This window comes from Pinus tabuliformis, chromosome J (genome assembly GCF_031772625.1).
Source record: "Pinus tabuliformis cultivar Carrire ecotype Pingquan chromosome J, CPIR1, whole genome shotgun sequence".
Classification (NCBI taxonomy): domain Eukaryota; kingdom Viridiplantae; phylum Streptophyta; class Pinopsida; order Pinales; family Pinaceae; genus Pinus; species Pinus tabuliformis.
The window spans coordinates 825,082,346-825,101,655 of NC_142295.1; the positions used below are offsets into that span (position 1 = coordinate 825,082,346).

A 19,310-nucleotide genomic window follows, 5' to 3' on the forward strand; every position below is an offset into this window, starting at 1 on the left:
TTAATTCTAAGAGCTTCTCATCAATTCTTGCCTCAACCAACCTTGAATGGCTGTCCTGCATTTCAGGTTTCTCCTTTGCACAAGAAACCGTAATGTCCCAAGCAAGCAACCTCCTCCCCAGCTCTGGAATCCATGTCCTTTGACTCAATCCCCTTTCTTTTTATTATTTGAAATGTTGCAAAATATTTACAATGCAACTTATACGAGGACTTTGGGTGGGGTAATCATAGGTATCTCTAGATCTCTAGTGTATTAGTGTGAATCAAACCCCTTTGGAGCTGATAATCTATCTTTCAAGTGTGTAGAGATCTTCAAGTGATTCAATCCTTGGGCAAAGCCAAAGTTCATGGACTTTGAGGTGATCACATCTTGTTTGGACTTCGAGCTTATCTAATGATTTATTGTTGAGGGTTTGGGTTGGTACATCAAAATAGAAATTATTTCTATCACTTGTTTTCAAAAAATACTTGTGCTTAAAAGGAAAAATTATCTGCTAACTAGAGCTTGATTTTAATTGTGGATAGTGTAAATAATTTGTAAATTATTTCTAACCCTTGTATATTATTTTTCTCATCTTGTAAATAATATTTGGGGGTTCTTATTAGAATTGTCTAGATCTTGTGGCCCAGTTCTATTTATTGGACTTCTAGGTGCCATTAGCTCAAGGATTCAAAGACAAATCTGAAGTGAAAGGTTTGAAATCCTCACCTATTCTGGACGGCTAGGATTTGGGCCCAAATTCACTTGAGAGGTCGTTTTTCCCAAGCAAGGAGAGTGTTCAGTTGGAAGAGGCTTATCTAGGCCTTTTAAGGCCTGGTCTACAAGACCCAAGTGCCAAAAAGTCGACGCCTAGCCTCTAAGAGGGAGCTGCTACCCTTAAGAGTGTTTTTTTGTTGCAAAATCTGGGGTTTCTGAAGTGTTTAACATCTAAAGTGGTTTTGTAGGTGTTTCCTTAGAGTCAGTCAATTTTTGGGCTTCCTTTCAACATTTTGTGGCTTATTTGGCCTAGCCGCAGGGGTCTAAGGGCCTTTGAGGCCCAATCACAACCCCTAAGTGGTCATTGGAGGTTAGCCGCAACCCTATTTTGGCCTAAAATCCTTATCCACAGGCCTAATTAGGTCTTATCTCATCTTTGCAATTGATTTTGAGGGCTAATACCTTGTTTTGCAGACCTAAAGTGATTTTTGGTAAGGGTGTGTAGTGGTTTCTCACTGTATTTTTGTCATTAAATTGTGAATTTTAGTTTTGAAAGCTCGTCATCCATTGAAGAAGGGTTTCAAGGGCTTAAAGTTCATTCGTTTCATCATCCGAGGCCTTTGAAGCCTAGTTGTTAGCCTCAAAACCACTTCTAGGCCTGGCTGCAAGCACTAGAGGGCCTAAAAGCCCTAGCCGAATGCTCTAAGTGGCCTGATACATCATCATTCTTGCTTTTCACACTAATATATTTGAGTTGCAGGACTTTTCTAAGGCCAATCTCCAAGTTGGAAGGCTACATGTCAAGTTTTTGGGCTTGCACTTGCCATATTTGCTCAAATATCCTAGTCGTAGGCCTAGATTTGCTGTAGTTGTGGGGTTTTGAGAGCATTCCTTTGGTTTTCAGTCTAATCATTGGTGGTTGCAGGTGTTAGAGAGCTCAAACATCACTTTTTTGGTGTTTCAACAAGACAAATTTGCCATTGAAGCTAGGCCACTAGGCCTAAAGGGTTTGATCCTCTCTCCTTTCCTTTTTTTGGTTGACTCTCATAAATAACCAGTTCTGAAGACTAATCTAATAGTGGCATAATCAAGTGTTAATCACCCTAAAGAAGCCTAAAAGCACCTCGAAATAAGATTAATAACTCTAAGAAGTAACACACATTAACTAAGGGCTTAAATAACTTGTTTTTTTGCATGCTTCTCATTAAAGTTTTGGGACTGATTTCATGGTAAAGGGAATTTGATCTGATTTGTTTAAGTCTGGTGCATTTTCAAAGTGATAGCATTGTGAAATCATTGGTCAGTTAATTGTATATCAATCATATACAATTGAGAGACCTTGTTTATGGTCAGGGAGATGTACCCTATGGATATGATTGGTTTGGCCTCATTGATTGATCCCAATAGTTAGTGGGGTATTGACTTGGATGCCATGAGGTTATGGCTTTTGGGATGTGTTGGATGCTATGTATCTTTCCTTATAATGAGATTGATGATCTCTTCGTTAGTCTATGGGTCAGGAGACTTATGGATTGGTCGGGAAGATTGATAAAGAGAGAGACTTGTATTGATGATCTATTCCTTAGGTTTTGGGTCAAGAGACCTTTGGATTGGTCAGGGAGATTGATCTTGAGAGAGAGAATGAAAAGTACCTCCTTAGCTAAAAGGGAGTGGTGGAAAATATGGTAGCTATGGTCGGTATTTTCATCATGGAGAAATATGAAATTTGAATTTTGTATTTTGCCTCCCAAATTTGTTCGAGTCGGCCTTGTTACACTCATTTTGTCAAAGTTCCGAGGAGGTAGATGTACCATATTTTTCTCCAAAGGATCGAGATCATCAACTGTTAGCACTATGTTATTGTAAACCCATTCTACGAATTTTTAATGTAAATGATGCTAGTAAGACCATGAATGTATGTAACAACCTAGGTAATGTTGAGAAATCTAGGGCATTCAAAGTTAACAATTTCTCTACTTGATAATTGCTTGTGATGCACTTTTACTTCTTTATCTTATAGTCTTTTCTTTGTTAGCTTATTAATGTGTTCTTTCATCAAGACAATTACCAAAATGCATAATCAAAGACAAGTGACACAGTATGTAGGCTTCTCCAGCCAGGGCCAAAACCTCTCACCTCTTGAGAGGAAAACCCAATCAAAATTCTTCTTCTAGATCTTCAATTGATAAGTACCAAGACCATGACACAAACCCTTGACTTTAGTATCCTCTCAAGAACCTTGTCACCAAACTTGATGCTCTACCTCCTCCTTCCTCGCCTTTCTTCTTGATCTAGAGCTGCTCTTTCTTGGCTTCTTCTAGAGAAATTCAGTCTCTATCTCTTTCACTGCTTCTTCACAATTTACCTAGGGAATCTCTTGATCTCTAGGTCTTTACTTCGACCTTCCCAGAAGAATCCTTTCTTACTTCGACCTTCCCAAAAGAATCCTTTCTTGCTGCCCCAAAAGAAACTTTACTGCCCTAACCTTGCACTGCCCAGAAGAAATTTCGTTGCCCTAACTTCACACTGCCCAAAAGAAATTTCCTTGTTCCCAGAAGAAAGTCTCCCAGAAGAATCTTCGCACTTCACTTTTGCTGCTTGTTTTTCGCACTCCTTTTAGACCTCACTTCGTACCTTTCTTTTGCCTTCTCTTCGCACTTTTCTAGATGAGATTAGATCAAATTGCTTGTCTGAATTGTGTGTCTCCAAATGAGGCCGGGTTGGGCTATTTATACACTTCTTTACTTGACCTTTAGGCCGAATTGACAGCTAGAGTTAGGCCGACTTTATCTAGCATCTTCTTCATCGTTTGTAGGCTAACTTGAAGAGGTTAGGTGACAAGTTGTTGGAGGATACTTTTACATAGACAAGATAACCTTTTTCAAAGTGTAACACGACTTCATTACATGACAATGACTCTTACATTTTATGACTAGATGACAAATAAACGCTAAAGACTCTCAATGGGTGTCTTGACTCAAAAGCAAAATCCTTGCTCATGAAACCCATGAAGCAAGTCAATATAATAATTTCATTTTTCTTATTTACATTTCATTACATAAAATCATAATTACATGTCATTATGAAGACTGAACCTAGTTACACTTTTCAACACTCCCTCTTAACTAGGGAGGTATTCATAATGGTACTTGGACCTTCTCACTCTGAAGAATCTCTCATAAGAAGAATTCGGATTTGTGACTCATTTGTATAGCATCATACCAACCAACATTGTTATTTATGGAAATGCGTTGACTAATAGCTCTCTCCACAAGATCAGAGCACAATGTTGGCGAGACCAAGGATTTATAGACATACTCATCATTGTCTCTCTAGGAACATACCCCACCCGGGTTCACTCAGGATATGCTCCATAAGGACTATTCTTTTCTTGGACTCTCCAGTCCTAAAAAAATATTGATCCTCCACGATTACTCTTTCATGGGATGTCGTATCTCATCCCCTAAGAGCATCAGATCCTCCATTCTGTCTTCCCAAGTGAAGATCAAAACAACATGTCTATCACTCCTTTTTATACCAGGAGGTTTTATTCCATTAAAGGAATGTACTCATTCCTATCACAGAGGAATGTACCTAAGCTTCCAACTTAGGAATTTCCAAGTTTCTTCCAAGTAAGAAACTTCTTCTTAGGCTCCCTCTTAACTAGGGACCTATCGCAACTCTTCATGTGGAGATCCTAAAACAACCAGCTGCATGAAGAGCTCCTTCCTTTGATGTCATGAATTTCTTCTTTGCTAAGGAGTCTTCATCCTTTGGGAACTTCTATATATAGGGCATAGATCATACATCACTTTTATTCATGAGTTAGTCATGTCCTCAACTCATCAGAAAGTGATTCATTAGATTCTCCATCTGGATTTGCTTCATGTTATTCTACTTTCATGTCATATTTCGGAAGGACATTACATCCTTCCATATGATCTGCTTGGAAATCATTTACAGATCTTTTCCTTCGACAGTCCTACATAAGTCCAACCAAATGTTAGTTTAATCAATCATTTTAAATCAGAATTACCTTTGTGATGATCTTTCACCATGACATCCTTTTGTAAGTATCAGCATCCTGTATGCAGATTGACATATCTCCCATTGATATCCTTTGTCAAGGGTCTCTATCTTTTTCCGACTTCCATTAGAGTCTTCACATCCTTTCGGGAGATCTTCTAGTCAAATCTTCTTGGACTTCAGATGTTGAATGCCTTTTACCTTCGTTGCATATTATCATGATCTCTTCCTATCTCTTCTCACACACTTCATTCCCAGGAGCTTCCAATCATAGTTCCTTGATTGTAGTTAGCTTCCTCATGATTCATGTGAGAACATAGTATGTTGATTTCATCTAGTGTGACTTATGCTTTGCTGCAATCTTTCGGAGGAGGAGATCCTTTCTTCTTTTGATCATGTTTCCCAAGATGGAGATAGTGATCCATATTATCTGCAACCATATGACATGACTTTTATAATATCCTATGTCAGCATACATACCTCATCTTTCTGTCGGTCATCCAAACTTCTTCATTCGAAAGGACTTTATTCTTCAGCCCTGCTTTCCTGTCATGTCATCATACCATCATTCCTTGAATCCCACGAGTTGGAATTCTTGATGAAAACCTTTTGCTTCCTTTCTACATCAGTGAATCCTTTGATGAGAATTCTATCAGAGAAACTCGAGGATGTTTCATATCCTTACCCGACAGATGTTTTCTTCTATGATGATCTCAGTCGATGATGACCTCTGCTTCTATAAGTATTAAAGAGGTTTCCTAAGAGCTTCCTATCCTTTGAAATCAGTAGGATCTGTACCAGACATACTTTTTGCTTCCCATGTCTCGAGCTCTTACTTCTAATGCTTCTATACTATTTTCTAACCTGATGCATCCTATCTTATTTAACCTGCACCCTATCCATAATTTACAAGTGGAAAGTACCTTCTCGAGAAGAAGATCATCTCAGTCATAGTAGAGATCTTTTATTTCTTCATTCTTAGGCTTCTTTGACTCAGGTTCTTTCACTTCCTCGGTAATGTGTGCTTCTTCTCTATTCCTCTTGTCCTTGCCATAGTTAGGACAATCTCTTCTATAGTGTCCAAGTTCATGACATCCATAGCATATTATCTTATCCATGTTCTTCATCTTCTTTGAAGGACCAAACTTTTCAAATTTTCCTTTCCTTCTTTCCATTGTAGCATATGCTTGATTCTGCTCACTTGGTCTGACATCAATCTTTCCCTTCAGTTTGGTTTCTTCGATCTTACAAAGTGACCATAGATCTTGAAATGGAGTAGTCTCTTTCTTCCCATATAAACTTGAAGTGAAGTTACCCCATTCTTCTGGTAGTGCATTTAGTACCACTATGGTAATCTCTCTATTAGACATAACTTCTCCTAGTTGTTGTAGTTGATCTCGAATTTCTGATATCCTCATGAAGTATGAGGATATTCCATCTTCCTTGGATATATTTAGTTTGTAGAGTTCTTGCCTTTAGGAGATTACTTCTCCTGTAGTACTTACGGAAAAGAACTCTACCATTGTGTCATATATAGCTTTTGAAGTTTCTAATCCTGATACATATGGGATTAGAGAGTCTTTTATAGATTCTATAAGAATCCTTTGGGCTCTCACTTCTCCCTTTATGTATCTAGCAAGAGCTTGAGTGTCTTCTTTTGGAGGCTGGGTTATTGATCCCTTAATGTGATCCATGACCTCATTCTCAATAAGATTTAGTTTAATCCTTTTCTTCCATGCAAGAAAATTTACAACCCCAACCAATTTATTGCTTTCCTTGCAAAAAGACATTTTGATATTATCAGATATAGTCATAGACTTGTCGGATTGCTGCTTGCTTCCTCTTTTATCTTGATGTTGATAGAGGACCTTCTTCTTGAGTGATTGATGAGAGAGAGCTTGATTCATGATCCTTTCATGATGTGATGATATTTGAAGTGCTTCTAGGGTTTTGGATTTTCTTCCTGCTTCCTTCGATCTACGGTTTCTTTGATGTAGATCTTGAACTTGTTGATAGCCTTCGACTTGCTTTGATGCTTTCTTTGAAGATCGATTCTTGTGTGTCAACTTTCTTTGACTACCCTTTCTTTCCTTCAAAACCTAAGCTCTGATACTGTTAGCTCTGCTATATACATTGATCCTCAGAAGTTGAAGGCAAGCTAGATCCTCGGTCGTGCTCAGGGAAAGACCTATAATGGCTGTTCTCCTCTCCTGTTTTATTCCTCTTGACCTCCCATGATCTCTATTTCTCCTGCTTCTCGGTTTAAAAAAAAAAAACCCATAGTAGAGGGTCCTCACTCTTAAGCCCGAACCCTCATATCACTGTAACCATGTGATCTTGTGCCTTCATTGCCATAGCCGCCGTTTAGTTGCAGCTGTTGATCGCACCCATCGCGTGATCTAACGGTCCCTGCCGCATTCAAAGAACCACCCAGACGTTTATTTCCTCCATCGTTGATCGCATCCACTGTCAGATCCAATGGTGATCGCTCGTCCCTTACCGCGTAACTTGCCCACCTGTTTCCGCCGTCCGATCATTCACCAAAGCGATAGGACGGTAGTCGCTCCTCCTGACCCCGCAAACCGGGAAAGCGGTTTCCTGCTCGTCACATTTGTCACGCGTCGTGCGCTCATTGCATCGCTCCCCCGTTGTACGAATTCTGCCCTCTCCTGTAAGCGGTGCGGGGAATACCGCTTACCGCCATCGTATCGTTCCTCGCTCGTTAACGTCAGCGCATCTCCTCCGCCCAATAGCCGTCGGATTTGCCTGCTCGTGATCCGACGGCTCACGATTGTCTCCGCCCGTTTCCTCCCGACGCCTCCCGCCGATAGATCTCCGCCGCCCATTCACTCGATCCAACAACTGATGTATATTCCCCGGTCTGCTCATGCTTCCGCCATGCGGTCTTCGCACCCTTGATTGTTCTGTGTACCCGAGAGGGAGAAGGACGAGCATAACCAGTTCCTGGTACCTTTTGCAGTTAATATTCAACTACCTCATTCAAGAGACAGCATGGCCGAGGAAGAAAAGTACAGAGCTCAAGCAGATAAAGGCATTTATCAGTTATGGAGCTTGTTTCATATTACACTCCACTTGTTCAGGAAGGACGACTGAGCAACAGAAAGATCAATTCATTCATTAAAGCAGGCAGATCGTAGCAGAGACTCCATCAAAAAGTTAAGGTGGTTGGTGGTCCATTATGACCCATCCACGCATAGAACAATAGAATATCTTTGTAATAAAACTCTATATATACCCAGAACACAGATGTAATCAGGGTTGATGGTTGTTTTTTGATGGAAGGTTCAACTTCTGGAGACTGTAACTATTGTGATACCTGCAGCGTCTGGTCTTCATTTTCAACTAATACAAGCTTCTTTTGCTGTTAATTGCTCACTTTCCATTTCTACTATGTTCTAGGCTGTGCCTGCTATGTGTTTTTCATGTGCTCTTGATGTTTAGCATTAGATGGGTTGTCATCCCACCTCTGTGTTAGAATCTAGTATGTATCATTGAATGTGCTATGCAGGTTTCTGTTTACTTAGTGCCAGAGAGCTGTCATTCTGTCTGTGCATTAGGAAATAGATCTGCAGACCTCTTTACTGGTTGCAGCCGACCATCACATTTGTGCATCTGCTGGTGTGGTCAGTTTTCTCCATGTTCACTTAATCCTCAAACTGCGAGTAATTGGTGGTTTAAAGCCTTATAGTCTGGGGGTGTTCACCCATGTCTGGGGTTAAGCATGGTAAAAGTGGTTATCTGGCTTGAATATGTGTCATTCCTTCCATTCATCCCACCCATTTCCAACATTTTTTGTTGAGTTTGTAATGTTCTCGAGCATCTCTGAGATACAACCTAGGAGAGTTTCTTGGGGTGATAACATTTAATTGGCACCGTTGCCGGGGAGAGGAGATTGAAGCTCAGCTTTCCTGGGAGAACGACACAGTGCCAGATTTTGATGATAGACAAGGTCTGGGCACATTTCTGGTTGTAATCATCTATTTGGCGACTCCACTAGAGGAAGACGAACTCTTGGCGACTCCACATTAAAGTTCTGGCTTAGTTTGTGAGGCATGCTCGGAGAAATCTTCAGAAATCACCAGCTGAACTAGTGCCTGACCCTAAAAAGATCGTTAAGCAGAAGAAAATATTGCAGAAAGGAGCATCAGGATCAGGTAAGCCTTAGAAATCCCATGTATCTCTGCTAGTGAAACTTCCTTCAGAGATTCATTAAGCTCCTTGTTCATTCATTTCCCTTTCGGATCTCAGTCCAAAAAAGCATCCATGCTGTCCATCATATTCTTCTATCTCTGTCATCCTTTTCATTGATCCATAGCACTCAATCTGCCAGTATCCTTTCATATACCCCAGTCATGGCAGGTCAGCAAGCTCTTACAAAGATAGAAAGAATCGTTGCTGCTAGGTATGGACCCTTGGTCTTGCCTATCCCTTTGAATGCCATGCCTGCAGGAGATTATCAAGAATATATGCCTAAGTTTATTGGTACAGAAGGAGTAACAGCTGAAGAGCACCTTGAGTCCTTTTATAGCTATGCTGATAACCTGGATATCAATGAAGAGGATGTGTGGATGAGGGTTTTTGTCCAAAGCCTAGATGGGGAGGCTAGGAAATGGTACAAAGAATTACCCGCTAGGACTATTGCAAACATTGAGGCCCTAGATGATGTGTTCCTAAAGTACTGGGGGGATAAGAAGGATCTGCTCTATTATCATACTGAATTTAGGAACTTGCAGAGGGAGAATGGTGAGCTACTGTCTGATTTCAACAAGAGATTCAACCATATGTACAACAGTATACCATGTCAAATAAAGCCTACCCCTACTTCTGCTATGATTACTTATGCCAATGCCTTTGATTCTCAGTTCTACCTGCTGTTAAGAGAAAGAAGATGTGCTTCTTTGGCTGACATGCAAAATGCAGCCTTTGAAGTAGAAGCAAACATCATTGCTGCAGAAAGACTTGAAGGTGACACTGAAAGAAGAAGACAGGGAGGTGAGTCTTCATCATCCTCTGATCTTAAGATCGATGAATTAGCCAGGATGATAGAGTTATTAACCTCTGAAGTTTCCAGATTAGAGGCTGAGTAGTATTCTGAGGAAGCAGGAGCTCCTTGTTCCTTTACTCTTCCAAAGCCAAAGCCATATAGAGGAGCACAGGAGCAGTTGCAGATTTTGCAGAGAAAAAAAGATGCAAATGAAGACAAAAGGGTGAAACCCCTTTTTCAGAGTATAGTCATGGAGGAAGAGCAATATGAAGAAGAGGAGGAGGTCCATGGTTTGGAAGATAAGGGCAGTGCCCCTTTCCTAACCAGAGCTGCCTATGAGAGGTCAATATCTATAGGCACTGCTCACCAGTTTGTTGTACCTGCAGAACAACAGGCTGATTAGCAGAAGCAGCCAGCAGCAAGTCCTAATATCCTCGAAGACCCTGAGCTTGAAGCCAGCCCATCTTCCCATGACTATGCAGATCTGCAAATTAGCCAGCTTGCTATCATCCCTAGTCCAGTGATCAATAAGGGAGAAGAAAGTTCCCCATCATTCTATGTTTCTCTGTCTGCTCAAAAGAGAATCCCTCACAGTTGCCCACTAGGCACTGAGGCTGGTAATAGCTCCATTCTCAAGGGTGATACTGATCAGCTCAGCCTTGATATTCTGAAACCTGCTTAGGTAGCCTCCACACAGATTAAAAGAGCAGCTTGCCAGATGACAGAGGAAGAGGGTGCATAGTTTTGGGACTCCTCCTTGGATGTGGACTGTTCTAAAAAAGATGCAGGAGCAGGTATTGTCTTTGTGTCCTCCAGACATGAACACATTGGTACACCTTTTATATTAATTGTGTAGGCCACAGACGATACAGACAAGTACGTAGCAACCGTGGCTATTCAGCAGGTGTACAGAAGCTCCTTGAAGAACATCCAAGGAGGAGAGCATACAGAAAGGGGATGAAATTTGATCCATATCTACCAGATAAGGTCAAATGCCCTAAACTCTTTGAGGTAGAGGATCAAATCAACTCAATTTTGCTGATCTGTGATGAACCGGCTGAGAGGAGGAAAAACAATTTTGATGGCCCATCAGATGGCCAGTTTTTGAAGATTTATGTTGATTTAAGTTCTCAGGCCTTAATGATTGTAAGCATTCTTTTTACAGGTTTTAGTGTAGACTTAATTTGACCCCATGACCAATGGATACTAGGCAATGTTTTTAACCTTGTTTTGCATCAAGGCATTGGTTTGCAGTTCTTGAGACCTCACAGGGAGGATTTCATCCCCAGAAGGAGCTAGTGTTAGCTCTGCTATATACATTGATCCTTAGAAGCTAAAGGCAAGCTAGATCCTCGGTCGTGCTCAGGGAAAGACCTATAATGGCTATTCTCCTCTCCTATTCTATTCCTCTTGACCTCCCATGATCTCTATTTCTCCTGCTTCTCAGTTTAAAAAAAAAACCCATAGTAGAGGGCCCTCGCTCTTAAGCCCGAACCCTCATATCACTGTAACCATGTGATCCTGCGCCTTCATCGCCATAGCCGCTGTTTAGTTGCAGCCGTTGATCGCACCCATCGCGTGATCTAACGGTCCCTGCCGCATTCAAAGAACCACCCGCACATTTATTTCCTCCACTGTCGATCGCATCCACTGTCAGATCCAATGGTGATCGCTCGTCCCTTACCGCGTAACTTGCTCACCTGTTTCCGCAGTCCGATCATTTACCAAAGCGATCGGACGGTACTCGCTCCTCCTTACCCTGTGAACCGCCCGCGTGTTAACTCGCGGGGAAAGCGGTTTCCCGCCCGTCACATCTGCCACGCATCGTGCGCTCATTGCATCGCTCCCCTATTGTACGAATTCCGCCCTCTCCCGTAAGCGGTGCGGGGAATACCGCTTACCGCCATCGTACCGTTCCCCGCTCGTTAATGTCAATGAATCTCCTCCGCCCGGTAGCCGTCGGATCTGCCCGCCTGTGATCCGACGGCTCACGATTGCCTCTACCCGTTTCCTCCCGACGCCGCTCGCCGATAGATCTCTGTCGCCCATTCACTCGATCCAACGGCTGATGTATAATCCCCGGCCTGCTCATGCTTTCGCCATGCAGTCTTTGCGTCCTTGACTGTTCTATGTACCCGAGAGGGAGAAGGACAAGCATAACCAATTCTCGGTACCTTTTGCAATTAATCTTCAACTACCTCATTCAAGAGACAACATGGCCGAGGAAGAAAAGTACAGAGCTCAAGCAGATAAAGGCATTTATCAGTTATGGAGCTTGTTTCATATTACACTCCACTTGTTCAGGAAGGACGGCCGAGCAACAGAAATATCAATTCATTCATTAAAGCAGGCAGATTGTAGCAGAGACTCCATCAGAAAGTTAAGGTGGTTGGTGGTCCATTATGACCCCTCCATGCATAGAACAATGGAATATATTTGTAATAAAACTCTATATATACCCAGAACACAGATGTAATCAGGGTTGATGGTTGTTTTTTGATGTAAGGTTCAACTTCTGGAGACTGTAACTACTGTGATACTTGCAGCGTCTGGTCTTCATTTTCAGCTAATACAAGCTTCTTTTGCTGTTAATTGCTCACCTTCCATTTCTACTCTGTTCTAGGCTGTGCCTACTATGTGTTTTTCATGTGCTCTTGATGTTTAGCATTAGAGGGGTTGTCATCCCACCTCTATGTTAGAATCTAGTATGTATCATTGAATGTGCTATGCAGGTTTTTGTTTACTTAGTGCCAGAGAGCTGTCATCCTGTCTGTGCATTAGGAAATAGATTTGCAGACCTCTTTGTTGGTTGCAACCGGCCATCACATGGTCTTGTGCATCTGCTAGTGTGGTCAGTTTTCTCCATGTTCACTTAATCCTCAAACTGTGAGTAATTGGTGGTCTAAAGCCTTGTAGTCTGGGGGTGTTCACCCATGTCTGGGGTTAAGCATAGTAGAAGTGGTTATCTGGCTTGAATATGCATCATTCATTCCATTCATCCACCCATTTCTAACATTTTTTGTTGAGTTTGTATTGTTCCCGAGCATCTCTGAGGTACAACCTAGGAGAGTTTCTTGGGGTGATAACAGATACCATGTTGACTCTTGAGAAATCTAGGGCATTCAAAGTTAACAATTTCTCTGCTTGATAATTTCTTATGATGCACTTTTACTTCTTTATCTTATAGTCTTTTCTTTGTTAGCTTATTAATGTGTTCTTTCATTAGGACAATTACCAAAATGCATAATCAAAAGACAAGTGACACAGTATGTAGGCTTCTCCAACCAATGCCAAAACCTCTGACTTCTTGAGAGGAAAACCCGATCAAAACTCTTCCTCTAGATCTTCAATTGATAAGTACCAAGACCATGACACAGACCCTTGACTCTAGTATCCTCTCAAGAACCTTGACACCAACCTTGATGCTCTGCCTCTTCCTTCCTTCGCCTTTCTTCTTGATCTAGAACTGCTCTTTCTTGGCTTCTTCTAGAGAAACTCGACCTCTATCTCTTTCACTCCTTCACAATTTCCCTAGAGAATCTCGATCTCTAGGTCTTTACTTCGACCTTCCCAGAAGAATCTGTTCTTACTTCGACCTTCCCAGAAGAATCCTTTCTTGCTTCCCTAGAAGAAACTTTACTACCCTAACTTCGCACTACCCAGAGGAAATTTCGTTGTTCCCAGAAGAATCTTCGCACTTCACTTTTGCTACTCCTTTGTCGTACTCCTTTTAGACCTCTCTTCATACCTTTCTTCTACCTTCTCTTCGCACTTTTCTTGATGAGATTAGATCGAATTGCTTGTCCGAATTGTGTGTCTCCAAATGAGGCAGAGTTGGGCTATTTATACACTTCTTCACTTAACCTTTAGGCCGACTTGACAGTTGGAGTTAGGTCGACGTTATCTAGTAGCTTCTTCATCGTTTGTAAGCTGACTTGAAGAGCTTAGGTGACAAGTTTTTGGAGGATACTTTTACATAGACAAGATGACCTTTTACAAAGTGTAACATGACTCCATTACATGACAATGACTCTTATTTTATGACTAGATGACAAATAAACCTTGAAGACTCTCAATGGGAGTCTTAACTCAAAAACAAAATCCTTGCTCACGAAACCCATGAAGCAAGTCAATATAATAATTTCATTTTTCTTATTTACATCTCATTACATTAAATCATAATTATATGTCATTATGAAGACCGAACTTAGTTACACTTTTCAAAAGGTAAGCCTATTATTTTGGTGATAATTTCATCCTAGGAGGTTTTTCGTCTCACTGACTCATCTATGTTTTTAAATATAGATTGTCGGCAGATTTTTTCCCTCCAGCTTCACCCGAAAGCTAGAGTGGAATTCTTCGTCAAAGTCTTAGGTGAGTACTAGCATTTTAGTCAAGTCTTATGTAAAAGTGATTTGGGAATAATTCTATGTTGCATGAGTTTCTAGAACGTGGGAATGTTGGGAACTTGGATACGGGTGTTGGGAATGGCTAGAGGTTTCCCCAAAATTTACAAAAAAAGGCTAATTGGGAGTGGTAATAATATATAATAAAAAAATAAAAAATATTTTTTTAATTATATAATTTATATAGTAATAAATATTAATATTGAATCAAAATACTCAAATATTCAAAATATTCAAATATATAATTTCTCTTATATATAGATATATTCTCTAGGTGTTTCTCTCCCTGAGTCTCTCCCTTTCATATATATAAAATGTCAAGTTCATTATCAATTCTCTGACACATGACCAATCTTTGAAACAATCTGACTTAAAAATACAAAGGAACAATTTTACATATGTTTCTCTAGTTATTCTTAAGAGAAAAAGCAAAGCAACTCTAATGTTTAAACATTGACTGCCACATACAATATGCACACACAATCTTCTGTGATATATATACATAAACAACAAAATAAATACTCATCAACATGACATCCCAGATATCGCCCTTATGTCGAGGTGCCACACACTTCCTTAACCCGTCGAGAGATTGCTCCAGTTTTTCAATTAAGGATATTGATTTTAAGGAATTCTTTGGCCTTTCTTCCTGTGAAGGTTTCAACATAGACTCATGTTTTGTGGGCAGTTCAACATATTTCTCTACAGGATTTGTATTCTCCAACCCCAAGGAACATCAGAACTCCAAAAAAACAGTCTTCAAAGCTCCCAGAACTTTCCCAAGCTCCCATTGCAGCTCTCGCTTGAAAAGGTAACATTACCATACAATTACAAAGCTCCTGGGAGCACGGGAACCATTGGAATGCGTTTCCCACCTCTTAGGAGCAATTCCGGTGTAATAAAGGAATAATTTAAGCTAGTTGGCTAAATTATTTTATTACAAATCACTTGGTTTACTAGATCATATTGTGCTGCAAATTGGGTATGTAATTTGAGGGTCTAAGCCAAATGGGTATTTCCCCTTTGAGGGTTGAAATTATAAATATTATGTAAAAAATATTTTAATGCATGGTCCCTCATACTTAGACACCATGGTTAAAATATTAGAGGGTGGAAAAAACATTAAATCCCCTCAAGTGTCAATTAATTAATTTTTCTGGAAAAAATAATTAAATTCTAAGCTAGAAAATTAATTAATTAATGGGATTCAAATTAAAATGTCTTAGGAAAATTAAATTCTCCAAGTGGAAAATTCGTGGGTGTCAAAAGAGTTAATTTTTGGAGCTCCTCCACCAAAGGAATATTGGATATTTCAAAAACCATTAGACCCTTGGACCTTAGTGGTTAAGTCAAAGTCAATTTTTTTAGGAAATCAACTCAAAATAATTAATTTTGAGCTAATAAAAATGGAATTAAATGAGAAATTCGAAAATCTCTCAAAAATAAAAATTCGATCGCTAAGATTAAAAGATGATCAAGTATTTTTCGACGACTGAGATTATTTTGACAAGGATCAAGCAAGCTAGACATTATTTTCCACTTTGAGGTTTTATCTATAAATTAGAGAGTCATTTGAGTCTCTAGCCATCTTATTTCTGGCTAAGAAATTGTTGTTGAAGCATTGATATAACACTATTGTCCTGCTGGAAACTTTTATTTCTATCATAATAAAGACTTTGGGGTGCAATTCAAGGTGTTCCATGTTTGTTGATTTGTGTTATGTATTGACTACGAGCTTTCTTATGTTATGCTGGTAATGATAAGATCTGTTTTTCATTAGATGGAGATAAAATCATTCTATTGATAGTTTTGGACTAATCTTAGGTGATTTGATATGCCATATGATTAATGGATTTTCTTGAGATAAATACATAGTATTTGTAGGTACTTCAATCCTTGGTCTCCATGTTCACAAGCTTTAGGCAGGAATCAACTTTGATTGGATCCTGAATATATATGTGGTGGATTTAATCTTCGCTAAGGCTATAGTGTGCATCGGGTTTCTAAAGTATATTTCAGCCATTTATCAAAGAAAATATCCATAATTTTTTTTCTCAAAAAATTATTTTGCAAAACCCTTGTACATTTGTAAATTATTTTTGTTAATTGAGGTTTTGAGATTTTATATATATTTGGAGTTTGGGTATTTTATCTCCATTTTTTGCAAGTGAAATCAAGAGAAGTAGCTGGAATAAAGCTAGATCTAGGCCCTTGAGGGATCTAGTCTATAGAAATTTTTGTAGGGACAACCATTGGAAAATTTTTAGCAAAATTTAGATCTAGAAGAGAATTTTTATTTATTTATTTATTTATTTTTCTGAAGCAAGGTTTTCATTTTTCAGGCCTTCCGAGTTCGGATCCAGCCCTTTTAGGGCTAGCGTGTTCCTTCTCTTGGCCTGTGTTAGCATTTTCAGCCTCTGCATCATCCTTTAGGGCCTCCAAAGGGCTAGCGTATGCCTTTTAGGGCCTCGACCTTCTCTTTTAGCCCCTGCGCCAGAGTTCTAAGGCCTTTCTAGGCCTAGCCGTGAGGTCTAGAGGCATCGGCGTCCCTCTGCGACCCTCCTTCCCTAGTTTGTGGCCGTTGTGGTGCCCACGAAAACCCATTTTGGCCCTCTAATCCTATCTGTCCAGCCTTTAGGGCCTCTCTCCCTCTTGCGTTAGCTTTTCTTGACTTCCTCCTTTATCCTTTGACCTTTCTTTGGCCTCCTAGCCCCCTTAGCCCTTAACGCTAGCCTTCCTAGGCTAGCGTTGGTCCTCTTTGGCCTTTGTCTAGCCCTAGCTTGCCCTAAATCCATCTCTGATTTTTCTGGACTGAATATTTGGTGGTTTTGCAGGTTTTTGGCCTCAAAAAATCTGTTTTTCAGTTGGCAACTTCATCCCAAAGTTTCAGTAAATTTGGACCAAGGGATTTTGAAGGCCTTGGGCTTAGGGTTTGCTCTCTAAACCGTAGCTTTTCACTATTTTGCTACTGCTGTAAATTTTATTTAATAACAATGATATAAGTGCTCTAAAACACATCTAAGTTGGTCAAAATAATTTAAAAATTGCAAAATTTGATTTTCTCAAAATTTGGCCACTTGGGCATTGTTATCTAGTCTAGATCTAGAAATTTGCTTGTTGGAATTTTCAGCATAAATATCTGAATCAGATTTGAAGTTTTTCTGAATAATTCACCTAAAAGACTCAAAATTTCAAATTTTCAGTTTTGACAAATTTTTCCAAGTTCTGGGCATTTTTTGGCATTTGTTCAAGCACTAATAATTCACTGGTTTTGTGGTTTACTTGCTGCTGTGACAAGATTTTCAGATCTGATATTTATTTAGTATCATACTTTTTAGACCCTAAAAATCAAAATTTTCAGCTTGATAAACAAATTTTAAGTTCTGGGCATGTTTGGGTATTTATTGTAGCATTGGTATATCCCTACTTACATCTTTCTTACTGCTATAATAAGTAAATCAGATTTGAAAACTTTCTTAATACTACATCCTAAAGTGGCTAAAATCATAAATTTACATTTGCTAATCATTGGAAAATTTTCTGTTTCACGTGCTTGGTAAATTTCATGATCTAAGGTGATTCTCTTAATGCTGTCATAATACTAATAAGTACTGAAATTTCTGAAGTATTATCGCTGATCTGAGTTGTTGGAAATCTAAAATTTGCTTGTCTTATCTTGGTCATAAGAATTTCCTAATTTTTACTTGAAAAAAACTAGAAAATCTGAATCTAATCTTGTTGATGAATAAAGTTAACTTGGGTATCTAAGATCTAATTGGTATTGTGGTACCAACATATGAATATTCTTGAGTAACTTTGATTTGCATCTTGTGTTGATAATCATTGGTGGATAAGTGCTCTAGTTTCTTTCAATTATTATCATCTTGTGGATTGGTCTATTTTTGGCATTAAGTTAATTAGCGCTTTCTTAATTGTGATATTGCACATTGTTGGAAAATCAAAGATATTATATTAGGGTTTGATTATTCTTTCTAGATAATTACTTGTGAGTGTGTTGGCATCATTTACTTCTTTATTATCTTAGCTTTCATCAAGCAATTACCATATTATATGTGTATGAAGATTACAAAACAAGAGACACAAGATATAGGCACATGCCAAGGCAAAACCCCCCTTGAGGGGAAAACCTAATCAAGATTCGATAGTATTCTTTGAGACTCTTTACCCTAGACCAGGACTAAACTTTCCCTCCACACCATGTTAGCCTCCCAAATGTTCGACCCCTTCCAACAACATCGATTAGGAAGTAGCTTCTGGTAACATGCAACTTCCGGCAACAACAAAATCTTAGGAGACTTCGATCTCCCAACCAGACCACGAAACAGAGATAGAGAGGCACCAAAAATTCAATTTTCTTCTTCTCTAAAGACTTTCCCAAACTCGCACTTCTTTCCACCTCCCGGCAACAGAGTTCGCACTTCTCTAGCTCTTCTTGAGATATTGAACTTGCTTGAGAGTTGATGATACTAATGACTTTGACCTCCTTGTATATATAGGCTTCTTGTGGGTCGAATGAGGGTCCTTAGGCCGACTTGATCTCTCTTAAGCCGACATGATGTGGAGGGTACATAATTCATGTTTGACTTGATACAAAACCTTTTTACATGATCCGAAAGCCCAAGAAGGGTCTCTTTGAATGTACAATGACTCTATAAACTCAATACTAATCCTAGAAGTCCACAATGGGAACTTTGACTAATATAATGATGACCCAAGCATGAAATTCATGCTTTAATAAGTCATTGTTACAATAATAAAAATTATTTTCTTTATTCTTTTGACAAGTACATCACATAATGATTCAAGTACATTTTTGAAGACCGAACATTGTTACATTTTCTAACACTCCCTCTTAACTAGGGAGGTATTCATAATGTACATATACAATGGAATATCTCAAACTATATGAAAACATGAAGAACTTTTAGGCACCGCAATGCCATGGACTAGATTCTTGACTAGGGCAATCTATCCAAGTGGGACTAAGGTGGACTCAAGTTTTTAGTCCCTCTAGGTACCATCAGGTTTACTTGCTAACCACCAACCCAAACATACAGGTGTGTATCCAAAATAGAGCTCAATAACCAACACCACCTTTTCAACTTCGGGATCCAGACATCAACACAGAGTGTCGGCCTGATGTCTCCCTAAGAAAT

The 19,310-nt window shown here is 39.5% G+C and overlaps 1 protein-coding gene across 4 annotated transcripts in view; it reads left to right on the forward strand.

The window, feature by feature from the left end:
* The window catches only part of LOC149229251 (uncharacterized), a 311,772-nt gene that overhangs the window by 246,558 nt on the left and 45,904 nt on the right, over nucleotides 1–19,310 (forward strand). For 2 of the 4 annotated variants that reach the window (XM_089378538.1, XM_089378542.1), the window contains one exon: nucleotides 16,968–17,063. The exons of the other annotated variants lie outside the window; for them this stretch is intronic. In XM_089378538.1, the coding sequence (XP_089234664.1) occupies nucleotides 16,968–17,063 (96 nt within the window). The remainder of the gene's footprint in view (nucleotides 1–16,967; nucleotides 17,064–19,310) is intronic. 4 annotated transcript variants of the gene reach the window in all.